At 41.6% G+C, this 19,333-nt stretch overlaps 1 protein-coding gene across 1 annotated transcript; it reads right to left on the bottom strand.

Annotated features, from left to right (window-relative positions):
* Positions 1–1,625: 1,625 nt before the first annotated feature.
* kif20ba (kinesin family member 20Ba) lies at positions 1,626–18,270 on the bottom strand. The gene is made up of 34 exons (XM_030786802.1): positions 18,163–18,270; positions 17,918–18,010; positions 17,602–17,721; positions 17,146–17,284; positions 16,448–16,632; positions 15,789–15,843; positions 15,477–15,680; positions 15,104–15,215; positions 14,746–14,817; positions 14,495–14,641; positions 14,178–14,334; positions 13,771–14,037; positions 13,352–13,491; positions 12,881–13,010; positions 12,519–12,726; positions 12,348–12,397; positions 12,098–12,217; positions 11,778–11,925; positions 10,129–11,005; positions 9,736–10,071; positions 9,465–9,603; positions 8,986–9,108; positions 8,807–8,867; positions 8,222–8,347; positions 7,986–8,119; positions 7,697–7,852; positions 7,355–7,531; positions 6,810–6,953; positions 6,367–6,456; positions 5,603–5,815; positions 2,506–2,580; positions 2,158–2,284; positions 1,912–2,048; positions 1,626–1,706 (listed from the first exon to the last, which is right to left on the bottom strand). Exons 1-34 carry the CDS (start codon positions 18,268–18,270, stop codon positions 1,626–1,628), a joined length of 5,451 nt encoding a protein of 1,816 aa, XP_030642662.1.
* Positions 18,271–19,333: the final 1,063 nt, after the last annotated feature.

Raw genomic sequence — 19,333 nt, 5'->3', positions numbered from 1 at the left:
TACACACAGAAATTAGTAAATACTCATGAGTCATAGTCATAAGATTATAAAAATGATTAACACATCGATCATACACATGTTCTAAATACACAAATCTTCAAAAACAGGCTTCATTCTGATTTACACCAGTCACAACTAAATTACATATACCAGACTAGTCAGAAATATGTGTTACATACTGGAATATCTGAAACGGGAGAGGAGCGTGATTCAGTTCCCTCTAGAGAACTGTGACAATTATGACGTCAGTCACACCACAAACAAAACTTCCTTGGGCACCACTGGAAACATGTGATCCACAAAAATGTATGAGAGCGCACATATGAGTATAGATCCCTGATCTCTCACTTGCCAGCTGTTCCTTGTCGTCCCACACACTCACATAACCATTTTGTGCTTTTCCACAGCCATGCTGTTCCACTGACTCATTAATGCTGTTGCACCCCCCCCGCCCCCCCTTCATTCAAACTAAACAACCGTAAGTGTCTCTCACCCTCCATCCATCCAAAATATTCTAAACCTGTCCCTACTTATCTGTCCTTCATCCAACAATTCCTAACCTGGTTGTGCTCCTTTCCCTTCATCCATCTGATATCCTTAAGCTGTTTCTCTCCATCCACTGTAAATCTCTTTGTAGGTCTCTCTGCACCATCTAAACTCGTATCAGAGATATGGTCTACTGCGAACAGCTAATTCCATTACTGGTTAGCCTTGCGTAAACATTTGTACAGTAATTACGATAAATAGTCCCATTGGGTGCTGTTTTGAACGCAGCTCAGGGAGGCTTTATTGACGGCAGAAAGGGGCTGTTTTTGGACTGGGCAGACATTTTAACGGTTGTCTATGCAGACCCGGTAACAGCAGAGGTTAATCTTGGCTAATGGCATCTCGCAAGTGGACATATGAACAGGTCATTGACACTGAGCTAGTAAAGCATTATCAGCACGAAAGTCAATCTCAAAAAGGACAACAGTCAAAATGTTTTTTTCAGTATGTTTTTTTTGTTGTTGTTGTTGTTGTTCTGCAGAATAGAGTACATATATTTGTGGCAGGCAGAAGGGGAAAACAAAACATTCTACCTTATAGCTACAGAAATATAATTATATTAAAAGAAATATTTTTACAAGCAGAGTATATAGTAAGCCTGTACTATTACATCTTTAGTGTATTTTTAAAAAAGAGCATACTTCTGTCTTTCCATAACAAAGATTACATAAATTTGAGGGGAACAAGACCACCTTTTGTGAATGTTTTAATTCACATCAAATAGTGTTGACAACTATCCACCATTCTCTTCCTTGAAGCAACAAAATAACTGTCTCCCTTCAGCAAAATCTAACATAACCCAAATTTGTCAAATGGTCCTAACTTCCAAATAATATTTTTCATTATTAAGCAATTACATTACGCATCATATACAGTATGAGAACATAGAATAAAAATAATAATCAGTGTGCCAATACAAAAAAGTGCAAGAATTCTAAAGAAGAAAAGCCATTTCAAGCACAGAACCACTAAAGAAAAAAACGTTCAAATTTAAAATAAAAAAAGAACAGTGTTCTTGGAGACAACCTTCCCTTCTCAAAGTAGTGGTTTGTGAGTTGATGGGCGGAATTGTTGGTCATCTATTTAAAGTTTCTGGTCCGAAGACGTCTCTTAATGATGAGGTGGTCGCTATCTTTTTCATCTGTATCTCGACCAACAATCTGAGAGAGAGAGAGTAAGTTAAAAGGTTAGCTCTCAGGAATAGAGCCTGAATGAGTCACGACCCAGATATTGTTTCGCTTTAACAACAGAGTAGAAGATTAGGTTTGCGACCGTGTGTACCATGAGAGGTGTCCATGTGGTTCTGTGGAAGTGTTTACCGTGTTTTGTAAGATATGTGTGTGTGATTGTAGAGTTGTTGTTTACCGGAGCAGGAATATCTAGAGGGGAAGAGATTTCAAGACGGTGGAGTTTCCTTTTGGACCGCTTGGGCTTCAGACTGAGAGATGGTCCACTTGCACTGTCAGGAGTTCGCCCGCTCACCAAACCCATGAACTTCTTGGCTACAGAGGAGAACGAGAGAGTACAGATGTGAGAAGATGTGTTTGTAAGGAGGTGAGAGAGCAGAATGGAAGGATAGGTGGAGCAGAATAAAGGTGAGGATCAGCTGACCTTTACTTCCGAGGAATGTTGGTGAACCCTGAAGGAAGTCTCCAATTTTCTGGAATGTTGCCTCCTTCTTACTGCGTAAGCTGGACTGAGAGTTCTGCAGGCTTTTTGCATCCGAAGCTGGAGAACACTAAAAAGGTGACAAAAAGAGTAAAATATACATATAAAGCTTTTATTCATACTAAAATAATGTACCTACCCCACATACCACAATGATTTTACAGCCCAGAATGCAGTTTCAGTTGTGCAGTTTCAAACATGGTCTTATAAGTGATTCAATTAGCAAACAGCCATTTATTTTATAATTTTCTTATAAAATTCACAAAGAGAAACATATAGTTTCACACAAACCTCTTCCTCATGTACACCCAACCTGGGTGTATTTTTACTCCTCAAGTTCCTTCTGTTTTCACTCTCTACACCATCCTAAAAGAGAGACAGAAAGACAGGCAAAGAGAGAGAGAGAGGGAGAGAGAGAGTGAGTTCAGTGCTTACTGATACCACACAACACAATTAAAACTAACAGACGGAAAGGACGGCGTGGATGTGAAAGAGAATTAAATGAATTAAATGTTGTATGTGGGATGTGGGTGTCAATTAAACAACTTATTTCAGACGAAAAGTACAAAACTAATCACAGCAATTTCAGCAGGTTTGAGTCCATTCGTTACAAGGTTTATGAGGCGTGAGGGCATAAGGCATAAGTGGCTCTGGGTCATCGAGGCACAGCCAGTCAGAGAGTGAACGTTAAAGAGCTTTCAAAGTCTCAAAGAGAAATCTCCTACAGCTCAAAGGCACAAGACACAAGCTCCAAAGGCTTAGTGTCAGATCCAGAGCCAAGACTGGATTAGACTAGTTATCACCAACATCTAGCCCACTGTTTGTCTCCACAGTGGGGTTTACGCGACACAGACACACACGCACACACACTCATTCACTCACTCAAAAGCCCAGAGCTTTCACACTCACAAAACCAAACAGATGAGTGAAAAGATATAAATAACTCAGGCACACACACACACACACACGAGCACAGGCACTTGCAAAAACACACACATGGAAACATACACAAACAAAAAAACAAGCTATCAGATAGGAACAGATCAACAAACACACACATACAGACAAAAACAAGTAACTGGAACAGATGTATGTGCACACCCATTCACACACACACACACACACACACACACACACACACACACACACACACACACACACACACACACAAAAACAAATGGCAGGGATGAGGACAGAGAAAGACAAATGTTAAAAGAAACCTGTTCTGAGGGGTAGCTGGAGATATCAAAGGACGGAATAATTAAAACGGTAAATAAGGGAATGATTGGCTCTAACGGTGGCTTATTTATGAGCTGAACTCATTAGTCCTGCTCCAAAATGAGTCATCACTATTCCCTCTCTCCCCCCACGGCTCTGAGACAGCTGCCGTGACATCCTCATTGACAGCCAATGACACGCTCCCGAGCTCTCAGGCCAACACAGTGAGGTAGGGCACATGACCCAGGTGGAGGTCCATTGGTCAAAGCTGTCACCTGGCATTTAAACCCCTTCAGACAGGTTCTTAACTCTCTGACTTCCATCCTCAAGGGAAATTTTCAGACATTGTCAGATGTGTATAAATGATTAAAAGGCTGAAAGATCCCTATTAACCATGATGTGCTCAGAATGGAGATGGATGATGGGTGGAGGGGATAAGTCGACACGGCGCGTGGTGATACCTGAGTTTGATGGTCGAGGGCCCTTTTGGTTCTGGCTTTGTTGCTCCGGTTTCCTTTCTTCAAGGGCAAACAGAGGGTCAATTCATTAACTGTCACACACGAATACCACCAAGGGTCCAGATGTTTAAAGAAAACCCGTGGGCTGTGTCAGAGAATGATTTTGATCCATTCACTGTATGACGGAGAGCTCTGAGTATTTGAGTAGATACGCGTGTATGTGTGTGTGTGTCTCTGACACTGCACTTTCATTTTCTGCCAGCCTTTATCCCCTACCATCCATATCACTGTGTGAGATTACCCTCTCTTCATCTCTCTCTGTCAGCATGTAGTCAGTGTATATTTCATTATTCCGCTTACGGGGCATGACAGTACAGTCCTAAGTTAATTAAACTTCATACCACACTCTGTAGATACCTAATAGATATTATATAGTGATAAACCAAACAGTTACAAGCAACCATATCACCACACAAGTCTTACGCCTGATTTATAGTCAATGCCCTCTCTGCAGTATATACAGGCATTATTAATCAAATCTAATTGCACTGTTGGGGTATTTATTGTTCATGTGGCATTTATGGGGAGTGCATGGTGAAAGGCTGCCAAGAAGGAAGAAAGAAGGAGGAAGGAGAAGAAGAACGACAATGATGGTACTGAGTTCAAATCTAAACATAGGCTAAAGTGTAAGCTTTTTATAGCCGTTGTGCTATTGTGTGGCTGTGCGGGCCTTGGGCTAAGTTGTACCAGATGTCTGGCAATATATTTGGCGATGAACAAATTTTAGTGGTATTTCACAGCTTTCTCTTTGTGGTCGCTTGTCCATTACGGTCATTCTGAAGATGCCAACAACTTTTTATCAGTAGCTAAACCTCCTTATGGAAAGCATGAGGGCAAAGAACAAAATAAGGATTCCAACAGACATGTGGGTGGGGGGGGGGGGGGGGGGAAGTCATAATAACTTCAGCTTCACATTCAGTAGAGTATCCCTTAAAACGATCACATGTTAGACACCCAGACAACAGAGCAAACCACCAGAACTTTCACTGAAGTTGCTTGTTTGTTTCTCTGGGCAGCAGTGAGTGATGTAGAGCCATGTTTTTTTTTACAGCGTTGCTGTTGCCAAGCACAACCATGCAGTCAACACACAGCAGTCTGTTTAATGAGCTTACTACTACACTGTAGAACTTTGATCATTACACTTAAACGAGAGCCAATTAGAACCTTGTTAATGGCTAATTAAGTCAATTAAAAAGCCGCAGGCAGCGTAAGCTTGTCGGGCGGATTAGGTTACACAAATGAAATGTGGAACGCTCAGATCTAACAAGCTGCTGTTTTGTTTCTCTTGTTAATTTCCTACACTTTTACCGGTCTAACATACTCCACCTAAAGAGGGGGAAAGGACTCCAAAATGGACATCTTGTGTTTTGAAAGTTAGGACTAAAAAGGCACAATATTTGGTGAGACGCAAATAAAGGCATGTCTGACAGTTCCCACACTGCTGACTGGCACGCCTTTGCGCCAACAGTTTTGTAGTTGTTATGTAGTCAAACTCAGTGGGTTTTTTTTCTATCATAAAGAGCAAGAATTATACGAACAGGACCACACCTGGAACAATTGCGAAAGAGCAGACACACACACACACACACACACACATCTAGAGCCTCAGTACTCTCTGAACCAGTATTGTGAAGCGAAGCCCATCCCTGTACCTTTTCCATTTCGCTGCTCTTGCGTTTGCGAGCAGAGCGGGCGATTTTGACGGTCACGGCCGACTCCTCTCCCTGACGTTTAAGGGCGAAGCGGTCGGGCTGCAGGGGACTGAATGAAATCTCCAGCTCGGGCCGCGGGAACCTGGAGCGCCGGCCCGCCTCTGTGGAGATCTCTGAAGAGTCCAGAACAGATGGATAGCTACTAGATGAATCCTAGATAAAAGGCATCGAGAGAGAAGAAAAGATTAGATGTACAAGCAAATTCACACACTTAAAGCTTTGATCTGTGCTCTTTGTACAGACAAAGGAACATTAAATGTTCCTTTTCCTTTCCATTTTGTCAAATCTCTGTGTATGTGCGTATACACACACACACACAGACATACACATACACATACACGCACACATACATATATATGTGTGTGTGTGTGTGTGCATGTATATGTATACACATACACACACATATATATACACACAAACACACACACATATATGTATGTATGTATATTCATCTCTACACTTCATTTACTCAAAGCAGTCATCTCTTTGATCAATCATTCTGAATGAATGAATCCAACTATACATGCCAGTCTACACACACACACACACACACACACATATATGTGTGTGTGTGTGTGTATAGACTGGCATGTATAGTTGGATTCATTCATTCAGAATGATTAATCAAAGTGTAGAGTGTAGAGATGAGTGGGGTTCTGCTGATGAGTGGTATGGTATATGAAGGAGCTGAGTGTGTAGTTTACCTGGCTGGAGACAGATCCTCTGATCTGGCATTGTTTGAGTGTACTGCTGTCCAGAGGCCTGGGCAACACACATTCCTCTGCTGACAAAGTCTGAAGACAACACAAAACATGTTTAGACTTGGTAGTATTAATATATATAATCACCTGATAAATATGCTCCTCTCATCTGAGCCTGTGTCATCAGTATAAATATTCCTGGGGTAACTTCTTCACTTTCATACACATTTTAAAATGCTTGGAGAGCAAAAAGAATCCCTTTCAAAAACAGCACTGGAACTTTGCAGAACTTCCAGCACTGGAAGGGGCAGAAAACTGTTTTCTTATCTAAAAAAAAAAAAAAAAAAAAGACCCGCACTGATGAAACCACCGATTCAGTACTGAGGAGGGAGCCTGCTGTGCTGACAGTGGAGGGTATAGTTCAGAGAGTTAGACGGATACTGGACCTGTGTTGATGAGTCTCTGTGTGTGCTGGTCTCTCTTTCTCTCTGGTTGTCTTGTAGTGCGCTGAGTTTTTCCTGCAGACTCAGGATTTCAGCATGTCTCTCACTGAGCTGACCCTGCAGCTCTTCCACCCTGACGTCAGCTCGCTGGGAGAGAGAGAGAGAGAGAGAGAGAGAGAGAGAGAGAGAGAGAAAAAACAGAAAGACAAAAGGAATGTTTTAAAGGTAAACGTGAAAGCGCACAGAAACGCAATCGTTTTGTAAGTTTTAAAAATATCCCCTGACCAACCAGTGACATTGTCAACCTGCTTATCTATTAAAGACACACACACATACAGCAGGCTCCTACAACTAGCATGATAACTAGAGATATGACAGTTGCCATGTTAATAATACAACATGTAGTTTTTAAATTACACTTTTTAAGATTGACAGACAGCCCTATTAATGTTCCCTAAATTTACTACTAAATTTACTACTTACTATCTTAAATTCAGCCAAATACCGCTCAACTGTTACTGCTATGTATTAGATTGCCCTGTACTGACCTCTGGTGGGCTGAGGGTGTTACTGCTTTTGAGTGCCTGGATCTGTTTATCTTTCTCTGCATTAGAGGATAAAAGTTTCTGCAGTTGCACTTCCAAAGCAGAGACAAGCACATCTCTCTCTTTCCTCCACGCTTCCATCTCCTGTTCCCGAGTGCTGAGACGAGCGGACAGAGACTCCTACAGCACAGATATGCACATCAGCACACGCACACAGCTGGCATTAAAACCGTTATATTGCCTTATAAAAGTCTTCTCAGGAATTTAGAACCGCAACAAATAACATGTACTCATACAAACACAAACACATACACACTTCTGAGAGGAAAGAAGGTCACTCTTTACCATTTCCGTCTGTTGGCTGGCGAAGCGTTCCCGGTCGTCTGCGTATCGCCTCATGTCCTGGTACCTTCTCTCCTCTGTCTCCTTGGCCTGTTGAATAAGGGCCTTCTTCTCCTCCAACCATTTATTCCGATCGGCTTGATGCTTCTCATCTGCCAACTATACACACATATAAATTTTAACAAGATACCCAATGTTTGATACGTGCATTAAATGGGTAACATTTAAGAATGTAATTTTTAGAAGTATTTTTCCCTTCTCTTGATGGGAAAGAACCTCTTAGATATGTGACCTTTAAATTCTCTTGAGCCTTTTTCAGCTCCTCTCTGGCCTGTGTGATGTCGTCAGAAGACAGGGAGGTGGACAAGGGGAGAGCCTCTCTGCCGTTCCTAGGTTCCAGCACCAGTCCTCTCAGCTTCTCCAGCTCTGACAGCAAAACACCAATACACATACCAGATAAAAAGCAATAAATCAACAGAAAACAATGCTGTGTTATAATGTATTTCATTGTACAATGTCTGATCTAACCTTCTGTGAGTTCGTTGATGTGATCTTCTCTGGCCTCCAGCTCCAGGTCCAGCTGGGTCTGAGTCTCTTCCTGTTCGGTCAGGGCCAAGCGCATGTCCTCTATCACACGCTCATGAGCCTGTAGGTCTGTAAACACACCAAATCAACCCATCACTCATGCACAGGTCCTATGGCCCCTCAACATTCAAAAAACAACAAACACACAACACGTACAACAAGGTCCCCTTTTCTGTAAAACGTGTCCGTATTTTTGGAACTGCCCCATCATTCAAGATCTCTCAGAGAGTCTCCCTTCTCTCTGCAGCCACTCCAGCTGAAGTTATTGGCATCAGCACATTTTTCTGAGCTATAAGCTGTGTGGCATCTCAGAGCACTTCAAATGTGTGTGGAGGAGATATACACACGATGAGAGCTGTAACTGCTTTGGCGACACATCCTCTCACACTCCTTCAGGCCCCTGGCTAACGTCAGCAAGTCTGCTGCTACTGAGATTCAAACCATGAATTCCACATGTGAGCTGAACCTCTGCACTGTGGACCTAAAGTTCTTGACCTTTTCACACGTAAACGTTGAGGAATGAAATACCTTTACATGCTTTCTGGTATAGCTGGAAATGTCCGTCCGCTTTAGAGTCTGAGGATGCTTCCTGAAGGAGATAAAAAAAAAAAAAAAGACAAATAAGAAGCGATTCAGATAGTTCAGATAAAATCGTTACAATCCTCAAAACATCTGAAGTCCAGGCACAGATAAAAATCAGTATTTACACTCTTTAACTGGAGGATAGTGCGATCCCGGCTGGACACATCACTCTGTAGCTGAGCTTTAACCTTCTCCAGATCGTGAAGTTTCTGTCTCAGAGACTTCTCAATGTCACGCATGGATGAGATCTAAATGAGATAACACAGAACCATAGATGATGTTCACCCGATGCTGGGTTTACGGCACACAAATACTACAGTGTACTAAGTGTGTGTCTGCAGATATGACAATGTGTTAAGTGTAAGAAACAGGATTTATTTTGCTAATCTGCGAGGTTGAACTTGAAGTTGAGGATGGCACTCTGTCAAGTGGTAACACTCCATCAGTACATGCTTCTATCTATCTGAGCCATAGAGCTGGAAAACAACTGAATATTCCAATCAAGGAACATAATCCTACAGGAGTGTCAGGTGCCAAGTGGTCTGTCTTATGGAGATTGTGCTCATGTGGACAGAGCAATGTTAAGATGGTTTGTGGCCCTCACCTCTTTCTGCACCTGTTGGATCTGCTTCTTAGAGTCACTTAGTTTCTCTTTCAGGTCAGACATGTCGTCATCTCTCCTCTCTAGGTCCAATGTGAGACTTTTCACTTTATCTGAATGAGTCTTCACATCCTCCTTCAACCTGTGCATTACACACACACACGCAAATAAGTACTCAAATAAACTTAACTTTAGAGTCCTACGGAAAACAAAAACACCTGAACATTTGCCAATTCATGTTAAAGTATATATCTCTCTAAGGTCAAAGTCTTGCCTCTGAATCTCCTCCTCTCGTTTCTTAAGATCTGCATCCTTCTGAGCGATAGCCTCCTCTGCTACAGCCAGAAGTTCTCTCCTTCTCTCCACCTCCTTCCTGCGTGCCTCCTGCACTGCCTGAGTCTCTTGTGTCTCAAGCCGCTCCTGTGCCTCCTTCAAACTCCGTTCAAGCTGGGAGAGCTGCGTCTCCTTCTCAGCGAGCATTGCCTCCTTCTGAGCCAGATTAGCTTCCCCGTCGGTAGTGTTTTTGTTAATCTCTGTAGAATTCTCTGTAATGTCTTTACTGGATTGGAGTTCTTTCAAACTATTTTGCTGGCCCACCAACTTCTCCTCCCTTTCTTTTAAGATTTTCTGTTGGTCAATAAGCTCTTGCTCACTTTGTGAGAGCCACTTCTCTTTCTGAGACAGTGCTGCCTCCTTCTGTTTGAGCTCCTCCTCTCTTGCCAAAAGCATTGCCTCTTTCTCGGCTTTCTCCTCAGCCTCACTCTTCATCTGATGGCTGTTAGCCTGCTCCTCCTGCCGGGCAATGGCCTCTTTCAGAGTTTTGACTTCAGCTTGAAGTTCAGTGATTACTCTTCTTAACTCATGTTCTTGCTCTATTTGTTCTTTGAGTTGCTGCTCTAGAACCTTGACTCTCTCTCCTCTTTTCTGACACTCCTCCTGTGAAATGGAAAGCTCCTTTTGCAGTGCCTTCAGGTCATCATGGCAACGCTGAAAGCCTGGCTGTTGTAAGCTGGACGTTTTGATATTCTGAGTCAGTTGCATGACTTCCTGCTGAAGCTTCTCAGCAAGATCAGTTTTCTCTTTAAGCTTGTTATCCTGCTCAGCCAATCGAATTTGGGCAGAATGACAAGCCCGCTCTGACTCTGCTTTGCTGGTCTCCATGGAGACAAGCTCTGTTTTCACAGCCCCGTACTCTTTTTGGGCAGCGACAAGTCTGGCTTCCATGGAGCTAAGTTGTGTCTCCAAATCGCTGAGTTTCTGTTGTTGTTCCTCTCCCCTCTTCTGGAGGGCACTTATCTCCGCAGTTAGGTGTTCCTTTTCCTTCAGGACGTTGTCCCGGCAACCTTCTGCTTCCTTCAGCTCGGATTTCAGATCTTGGATGCAGAATTCCAGAGTTTGATGTTGCCTCTTCATATCTACAATGTGCTCATCTTTCCGCCGTGATTCTACACGTAGACACTCAAGCTGGCCTTCAACATCAAGAGTAGAGTTATCAAATCCCCCCTGTGAGTTGACTTCTGGGATAGTACAGTCCTCCAGTTCTCCTAGAGACACAGGATACAGTCTCATTAGTGATATTCTGCAGTCTCTGATGTAGAGGTATTTTTCAAACAAAAGTGAATTTATGTGATTCAAACAAGTTGCGTGTGATGAATTAGACTCTCTCAAGAAATTTGTGTTTAGCTGAACTTGCTCATTTTGGGCACATGCAAATATACTGATACACTGTCTGATATCTACACATCATCTTCCAGCACAACGTATCCCACGTGGTGCCAATCTGTACTCTTAAAAGTAGTTTTCCACATTTGCTTTGCCCTTTGTCCACTGTGGTTGCATTTTTGTTCGTGTTTATCTCATGGTTTATGCATGTCTCTGTGAGAGACTGCGGAGAACTGGCGTGGTTTAAGGGAAACCTTTAGCTCATGATGTCAGATCTATGTCACACAATAACATGGGTGCAGTATTTTTTTTTCCATGGGCATCACAAATAATATTCCTTAACCACAATACAGACACGCTGCTTTAGCACACAGTGTCTGACCAGAAAAGTTGCCCCAGGGTTTAAAAAACAGAAAGAAATAAACAGTTTTATTCAGATAAATATGTAAATAACAATACATAAATAATACAATAATTCTTAAAAATGCAGATATGAAGCTTTACATATTCAGTAAAAGAGCTACTTCTTTATCCCAGAAAGTCTTTTTCTGCCTTGGAGGTATCGGCGACCTTTGACCCGATTCTCTCGCCCCACCCCTCGGCTGGAGACAAAAGACGGGAGGGGTTTCTCAGCACTGAGGGCGATGTCTGTACCTTTCTTTTTAGGAGGCTGCTCTTGCACCTCCCCTTCTGGTCGTCTCTTCCTGTTTTCCACACGGGAGCCCCACACTTTTTGGTCTGAGCATGTGCAGTTCTTCTTCAGCTGAATGAGCTCGTCTTTGATGGAATCAATCAAGGCTTTCTACAAAACCCACGATAAATCAAACTGAGCAAAATAAGGCCTTATAGCACATGAAACAGCAGCTCTTAGTTAGCACGTAACTGAGCCCAAGCAATGTAACTTATAGAAAAAGGCATGAAGCGAAACAATAAAATAGTTTTGGCTCCAAGTGCCAGTTTCTTATTACACTCACGTCCTTGGTGGTGAATTCCACATGCTGATCCAGAGAGATCTGAAGTTTTGAGATCATCTGATCCTTCTGATCACACATCTCCATCAGGTCCATCACCTTCTGATCTTGACAATCAAGACGCTACAGAACACAACACAGGCAGTTAGCAACAGTCAAAGTCAACAGTCAGAGGTCCTACATCAAGACAGCAGACTGATATACACAAAGATTTGTGTATGAATAAAAGAATAATTCATTCACAGCTTTGTACCCTTTTTGTCTCCTCAAAGTCCTTCAACTGACAACCCAGACTCTCCAGTTCTGCAAAAGAAAATGTTTGCTGTATTTAGAACGAGTGGCCAACAGTAAGGAGTCGTATTGATGGATATATTTCGGTATGATGGATGAGGAAAATTGGTATTGAATTCACTAATATTCTCACCCTGCGATTTCACTGAGAGAAGAGTCTGAGTTTTACTGAGCTCCTCTGAAAGTTCAGTGGCCTTTTTCTTATGGTCAATCAAGGTTGTGGACATGTGGGGGTCAGAGATCACCAAACAGGACTTAGCAGCCTCTGCGTCTTCTCTTATCCCAGCGAGGTCAGAGTACATGGAGTCAATCATTCCAGTGAGAGACGCTGGTTTTTCATCCTACACATACATACAGGGCGGGAGATTGGAATACACCAGAGATTAAAAAAAAACCTACCCGGTTCATTTGTTGTGACGATGTTATTTTTTAAAAAAAAGTAATAACCATGCTTTGATAAATGACCATGAATGGATCAGTAACCTGAGAGGTCACGCTGACTTTGGCTTCTGATGCAGCGTCATCGTCATCCTCACTGGAGCTTTTTCGGACTAAATTCTTTAAGATCTCCAGTCGTCTCTCACATCTTTCCTCCATGAGCTCCCTCTCCTTCGTCAAGCGGTCACTGTGTGCGAGAGAAAGAGAAATTTATTAGATGCTGTTAGATCTACATAACAGTACTTTTTTTGCACTCGTCCGCCACTACATGCCATATAGATTATCTACTGATAACTAAACCTGCAACTTGAAAGTCTAAGTGTAAACTCTAATAGGGCCCCAGGACTGGCATTGACTGTAGCCCTTTGACTGAAACTATAAGTAAAAATTTGACTTTATTCAGTTAATAAACATTTCCCACCGTATTCCCTGATTTGTAAACATGTCACTATAGACAACACCAAGAGAAAAAACACAACACTTGAACATTAAGCAATCTAAACTGAGATGGTCTAAGGCGTCTCTTACTCATAGTCTGCCTGCATCTGGGAGAAAAGCTCAGTGAACTCCTTAGTAACCTCCTCCCGTACATGGGCCTCCAGAGACAAGTTGGTATTTCTCTCCTTCTGCAGCAGCTCCTGAAGCTCCTCCAATAACCGGAGTTGTCCCTAAATTCAATTCAAAAACAAAAAAAACTTCATTACATGCTTCTCAATTTATATCTTATATGAAAGGCTATTTCATTATCTCTAGTGTGATGTGTACATGACGTGAACATCTTTATGCAAAAAAAAAAAACAAAAAAAACCCCTAAATAACTCCACTAAAATACATTTGGATCACATTTCATTTTATGCCTCGGAACTCAAACTGGCAAACTGATATGAAAATGTATATGTGAATGTACAATATGTCAAAAGACACATAATCTTTCCTCCTCTCCTAACCTCATAGGCATCTTTATCCAGGAGCACTGTCTCTTTCCCCTCATCCTCTGTCTCCTGTACGGTGTCTTCCATCATACTCTCCTCCTCTTCATCATCATCCTCTTCATCAGAGTCCATGCTCTCCTGAACATCCTCCAGGCTGGTATCCCAGCGTACCATGGAGCTGCGGCGAAGCTTCTGACGGTCTGCATTGTTGATGATGAAGGACACCTCTCTCGCACTCTTCTTCACTACAACGGGGATGGACTTATGGGTGAGGACTACAACCTTTTAGGTAGGTGGGAGAGGGAGAAACAAGGAAAGATAGAAAGACATAGGGTGAGCGTGAGCAAAAAAAAGTACAGACAACCCACTGCTGAACGTTTAATATTCGCTGGTCATTTCATAAACTCATTACACACACACACCTTCTGTGCAACAGCGGAGAATTTGAGTACGTTGAGTGTCTCGTCATACATGGAAGCACACTGGTTGATGTTGACAATCATGCAGGCTTTGCCCCGCCCTGTGAAGAAGCTCTGGAGGTAGTGGGTGAGTTTACTCTCCCTGAATGGCACGTGCTGCCTGGGGGAGTGTGGACAGCGACAGAAAATCATAAGGTTGAGAGAGATGGTATGAAAGACAGAGAAGCCAAAAAGCCCCCCCACACACACACATTTTTAAAGCCTTTTTCTTGAATCCCAGACAAAGAGAATGAGAGAGAAAGAGACAGGCTTCTCTGTACCTGGCCTGCTGACTCTGTCTGAGGGCGTTGATGCATTTGCCAAGGCTGAGCAGGGATGTGTTGATGTTTCCTGCCTCTTTCAGGCGATCGCCTTTATTCTGCGTCTTAGCACACCTCTCCGAGCCCGCCAAGTCACAAAGCGACAATCTAGCCAACAAATAAAACAACATGTAGCTCTCACATCCCCATTCACCTTATATGTGATGTGTGGAGAAAAGCATGTTCAAATGAAATATTTTTTGGGAACTCACTCGCTGACTGTCTGAAATCTGGGAGAGCTAGAGTCATCAATCCGCAGGATACGAATGGAGAAAATGCTGTGACTAATATCAGGGGGGAAAAAAAACAACAACTTTAAGAACAGGAGCAGTAAAACAAGTCTCTCTGAGCAAACATTTAACAGTCTCTAAACCCTTAGCCTGTGCTTATTTATCTAAAAACAAAATGTTATATGTGGTATAGTCTTTTCTACATTACAACTGGCAATGTTTGTGTAGAATGTATCTGAAGTATCTGGGTTAGGCAAAGACATGGGAAAAATGTAACCCAGAAAAAGAGAACTATGGGGGTTTAAGGAGGAGAGAAACCATCAGGCGGGCAGATAACTACCTCCTGCTGGAAAGTTGGTTGAGTTTGGTGCTGGAGATGCTCTGGTTCTTCTTGCCCAGTTTCAGCACCTTAAACGCCTCCTCTGCACTATTTACCTGAACCCACTTCAGGTCTGTAACCAACCAAAGACCATGAATAAAAGATTCAAACTCAAGTCTGACCATGTTTGCAAAATAATGACATTGGGATCAGGAGCCCTGGCACATGATTATACTTTCTTTTATCTTACAGTTCCCTAAACTATTATCTATACATTAGACAACACATACTGAAAAAGAAAGTTTGTGTATGGATGTGAAGCCACAGGACAGTTCTATGATTTATTATGATTTATATTTAAAGATCTATATGTTAGGAAGGTTCTTGTCATTACCTTTGATGAAAGCATTCCCTTTAACATCCTGGGCAAGACGCAGCACGGTTCTCCTGACACTGCTACTCGGCACTGGTTCCAGAAGGTCATGGATGTTCTCGTTGTAAATTTCACAAAACGAAACCCACACCGAAAACTTGGTGTGATCACCCACATCTAAACTGAATCCTTCTTCATTTACAAGTGCATCAGCATCGCCTAAGGCTGAACCTATGAAACCAGACAGGAAAAGAATTTAAAAACGCCACAAAATAAAACGTTTACAAGAATCAACTAAACTATTAGGACTCCTTCTGCCACAGTTGACTTTACCCTCTAGAGTTGTTCGGGAACTTGACTGGTTCGTCAGACTTTTGTGGCTCTCATTCTGAAAGAGAGAGGAGGATTAAAGGAGTTAAAACATGGCAGGAAGGGCCTGTAAGTGCTACAGAGGTGCATCTCTCGCTCTGTGGATGAGGCACCAGGGGAAATGTGACTGTGTCATGAGGCCAGTCCACCTCTCATTGCTTTTTAGTGGCCATTCACAGTCAAACATTTATTTGTATGTATCGAAGTGTGTTATGTCTTATCTAGGAAACACTTTACAAGAGTTCATGTGCAGCTTGCCATTCAAAAATGAAGAGAAAATTAGGATAAGCTTCTACAAATGAGAATAATACAAGCAATTAAAAAAAAAAAAAAACTATGGGATCTCCTGTACTGTATCTAGACATCATTATACATGCAGTATATTAAAACATTTTAGGAGCAAACAATAGAATAAATTTCAGTTATCAAATACAATTGCCAAACTCAAACTATTAATGGTAAATAGTTGTGCCTATTAATAGTACAATAAAAGCACAGTCAAAGTCAAATAAAGTATTAAATAAAAATGTAGGCCAATATAAAACAATCAAAATGACTAGATCAAAATAAATGAAAGAAAAACCTAAATAATTCCATTTCATTAATACTAAGGCCCTTTATACCTCTCTAAGGAGTCTGAAGAGGTTGCGTTTGCTGGTGGCCTCCTCATTCTGTTGCTCCTCAGTGAGTGTGATGTACTCTCTGCACCTGTGAGGTTTCAGGGTGGTCTGGGCATACACTCGCCCCTCCACGCTGCTGAAGATGAGGTTTAGAGAGCGAGGGAGGATCCCTGGGTCCTCTTCTGGTCCTACAGTCAGAGAAAACAACAACTAAGAGCACGGTGCTTGAAATGGGATGAGGGAAATTCACATTATAAGGTGAACAAGAAAGACTTTCACCCAAAACAAACTAAAAACAGAAACAAGTCTGTAGGTATTGTGTATGTAAGGATCTTTTAAGTGTGTAGATACTGTGTTTCTTTCACAAACTGAAAAGAGGGGGGTAGAGAGATCCTTAGATGGGTACATCGTTCACACCTGCTACAGCTGTCTCAGCGCAACAGAAACTCAGCAGAACTACAACACCTTCTAGGTGGGTTTCAGCACATTTAGGGTGATGAATTCACTGGGCGTTTCTCTGTCTCTCTCTATTACATATGGGCAATCACTGACAGACTGAACAATAAAAGCCAGACACATTAAAAAAAGCACATTTTAAAGACTAATCAGACAGTGTAGTATTTTGTGTCCTTTGTGTGACACTGTTGAAAAATATTAATTGGGTGGGTACAGAAAGAGAAGAAAGGGAGTCAAGTTCAGACCTATAAATGTGAAGGTCTTTCCTGCATTGGTAACTCCATACGTAAAGATGAGTGAGTTCCTGCCTTCAAGCACATCCTTTACAAGTCCTTTCACTGTGCCATCAAAAATGTCTCTCTGTGAGGTCTCAGGTCCATAAACCTGGATACACAAGCATACATTAAATCACCAGCTGGTTGAAATCACACCTACAGTGATTCTAAATAAAGATGAGACAAAATTGCAACATGGATTGGTGAATAAATCAGTCCAGTGATATTCTAAAAGATGCATTTTTTCCAGGATAATAGACAATTTGATCTCACTGACAGCCACATCTGAAAATCTAAATTCAATATACATTTATAACGGTTATTCTACAAAAGTTCTTTTTACAATTTTTACAATGTTTAACAGTGCTGCAGCTGGACAAATGACAGTGTAAACATAAGAAGACCGCAAAAAACTCCTCTATTCACCTGTGAGAACTGGAACCGCTGGGCCGTTTGTGGAACCGCTTTGTCGCTTTGCCGAGCAGACAAAGATGTCCGTGGAGCTTTTAAAAGCACAGTGTCTGGAGCCTGGATGGTCACGCAATCCTAGATACGAAAAAAGCAGAGCCATGCCCGCTCAGAATCCTGTCTCGATTATTCGATATGAAACCGTTCAGTTTACCAGCGAATGAGTATTTCGTAAATACAATCACTGAATTATTAAAACTCAGAGCTCACACAAAAACCACAGAAAACAATGAACAACGTACCAAACCGAGAGACTGCCTTATTTAACAATTACCTGTGATTCTCCATTTTCGGTCTCCGCAGATGTGAATGGTCGTATTCTTAAGTATACTTGCAAATGTTCTTTCTCCAAAACCGCAGATGAGTTCTGTTGGTTTATAAAAAATGATAATCAATTCTACACGATCATTGATACGACACGTTTAAAACGAATGCTGTAACCTGGTACAACGCTCATTGCCTAGAACGTGTCTAAATATAGCAAATGCACTTAATAAAACAGCGCCGTCGATCTCTTACCTGGATATCTGATGTTAACTCAAAAAATTCCGACCGTAAATCTTTCTTTAAGTCCTCTACTGTAATACTTTCCACTCTCTCCACTTTGGTATTCAAAAATGTGTCCATCTCACTAAAAACATCGAAGAAGGCATACATGAAGTACAAATAGCATTGTTGAACGCTTTTGTGGCTAAAAATCTGATTTATCAAGGTTACTATAACATATCAAGTTGAGGATAAATCAGTTTTAGATTAGATTATGTAGCTAAAGGTTATTTCATTTGAACGACACTTGTTTATCGACAACAGCCTGACGTTAGCTTTCAAACTCAAACAACGTATAGTTATAACTACATGTCATGGAGTCAGGTAACTAACAAGTCTGTTTCGGTTACCAAGCAATTATAAAACATGAGACATAACCTTCTCAATACTTACATGGCAGATCTTTGTCAAATCATTTGTCCACTTGTAATATCGCTAAAAAATTCCACTGTGCTTCTGTCACATTCCAAACAGGCGCGGTCTTATTTTTAAATTCAACCAATCAATGATCAGGTCCGCCCAGACGGGTTGCTGGGAGTTGAAGTTTCTTAAAACCCGCACGTGCACAATGTTTGAGAGAGAATGCTTAAAACCTGAACTTTAGCGTATATCAACTCTTTAGGTGAAGATGAGGTCACGTCAGGAGGATTATCATTCTTAAGGTAAGAGTCTTTTGTGTACAGCTTAAGTATATATTGTATGCCTGTAGCAGGCACGTCTGGAAGAGAAGTGGGTGCTGATGAATGCACTTATTCAAAATTATTTTTATGTCCCCAGTTTGCAGCAAAATGTGCTGTGTGGTATCTGATAAAGGGCCAGAATTATGCAAATTATGTGACTAATCAAATAAAAGCACATAAAATAAGTAGAATTTTAAAATGATAATTTAATTTCATTATGCAAGAGAACAACAGAACAATAACACAAATAGCATAGTAAAACACTGGTTACCATCATATGGAATACTGAAAATGTCTGCCAAAGTGTTTAATTTAAAAATCTAGGAAAGTAGCAAACATTTCAAAATAGATTCTCTATTTAAGAAAAAACATCCCCAGACCAGTGATCACATTCAATTCCATTCATATTCAAGTATTCTCCCATGTTTGTGCCTACTCATAAACACACATACTCAGCACTAAAC

The sequence above is a fragment of the Chanos chanos genome, chromosome 10 (genome assembly GCF_902362185.1).
Source record: "Chanos chanos chromosome 10, fChaCha1.1, whole genome shotgun sequence".
NCBI classification, from domain to species: Eukaryota; Metazoa; Chordata; class Actinopteri; order Gonorynchiformes; family Chanidae; genus Chanos; species Chanos chanos.
Note: the sequence above shows the minus strand (reverse complement) of the source record. Positions and strands in the feature narration are given on the sequence as shown.

Coding starts and splice junctions, on each gene's coding strand:
- kif20ba (XM_030786802.1), bottom strand. CDS start 18,270: ATGGACACATTTTTGAATACCAAAGTGGAGAGAGTGGAAAGTATTACA. Junction 14,038..14,177: donor TCTCCGCTGTTGCACAGAAG/GTGTGTGTGTGT, acceptor CCTACCTAAAAG/GTTGTAGTCCTCACCCATAA. Junction 6,457..6,809: donor ACAGAGACTCATCAACACAG/GTCCAGTATCCG, acceptor TGTTGTCTTCAG/ACTTTGTCAGCAGAGGAATG.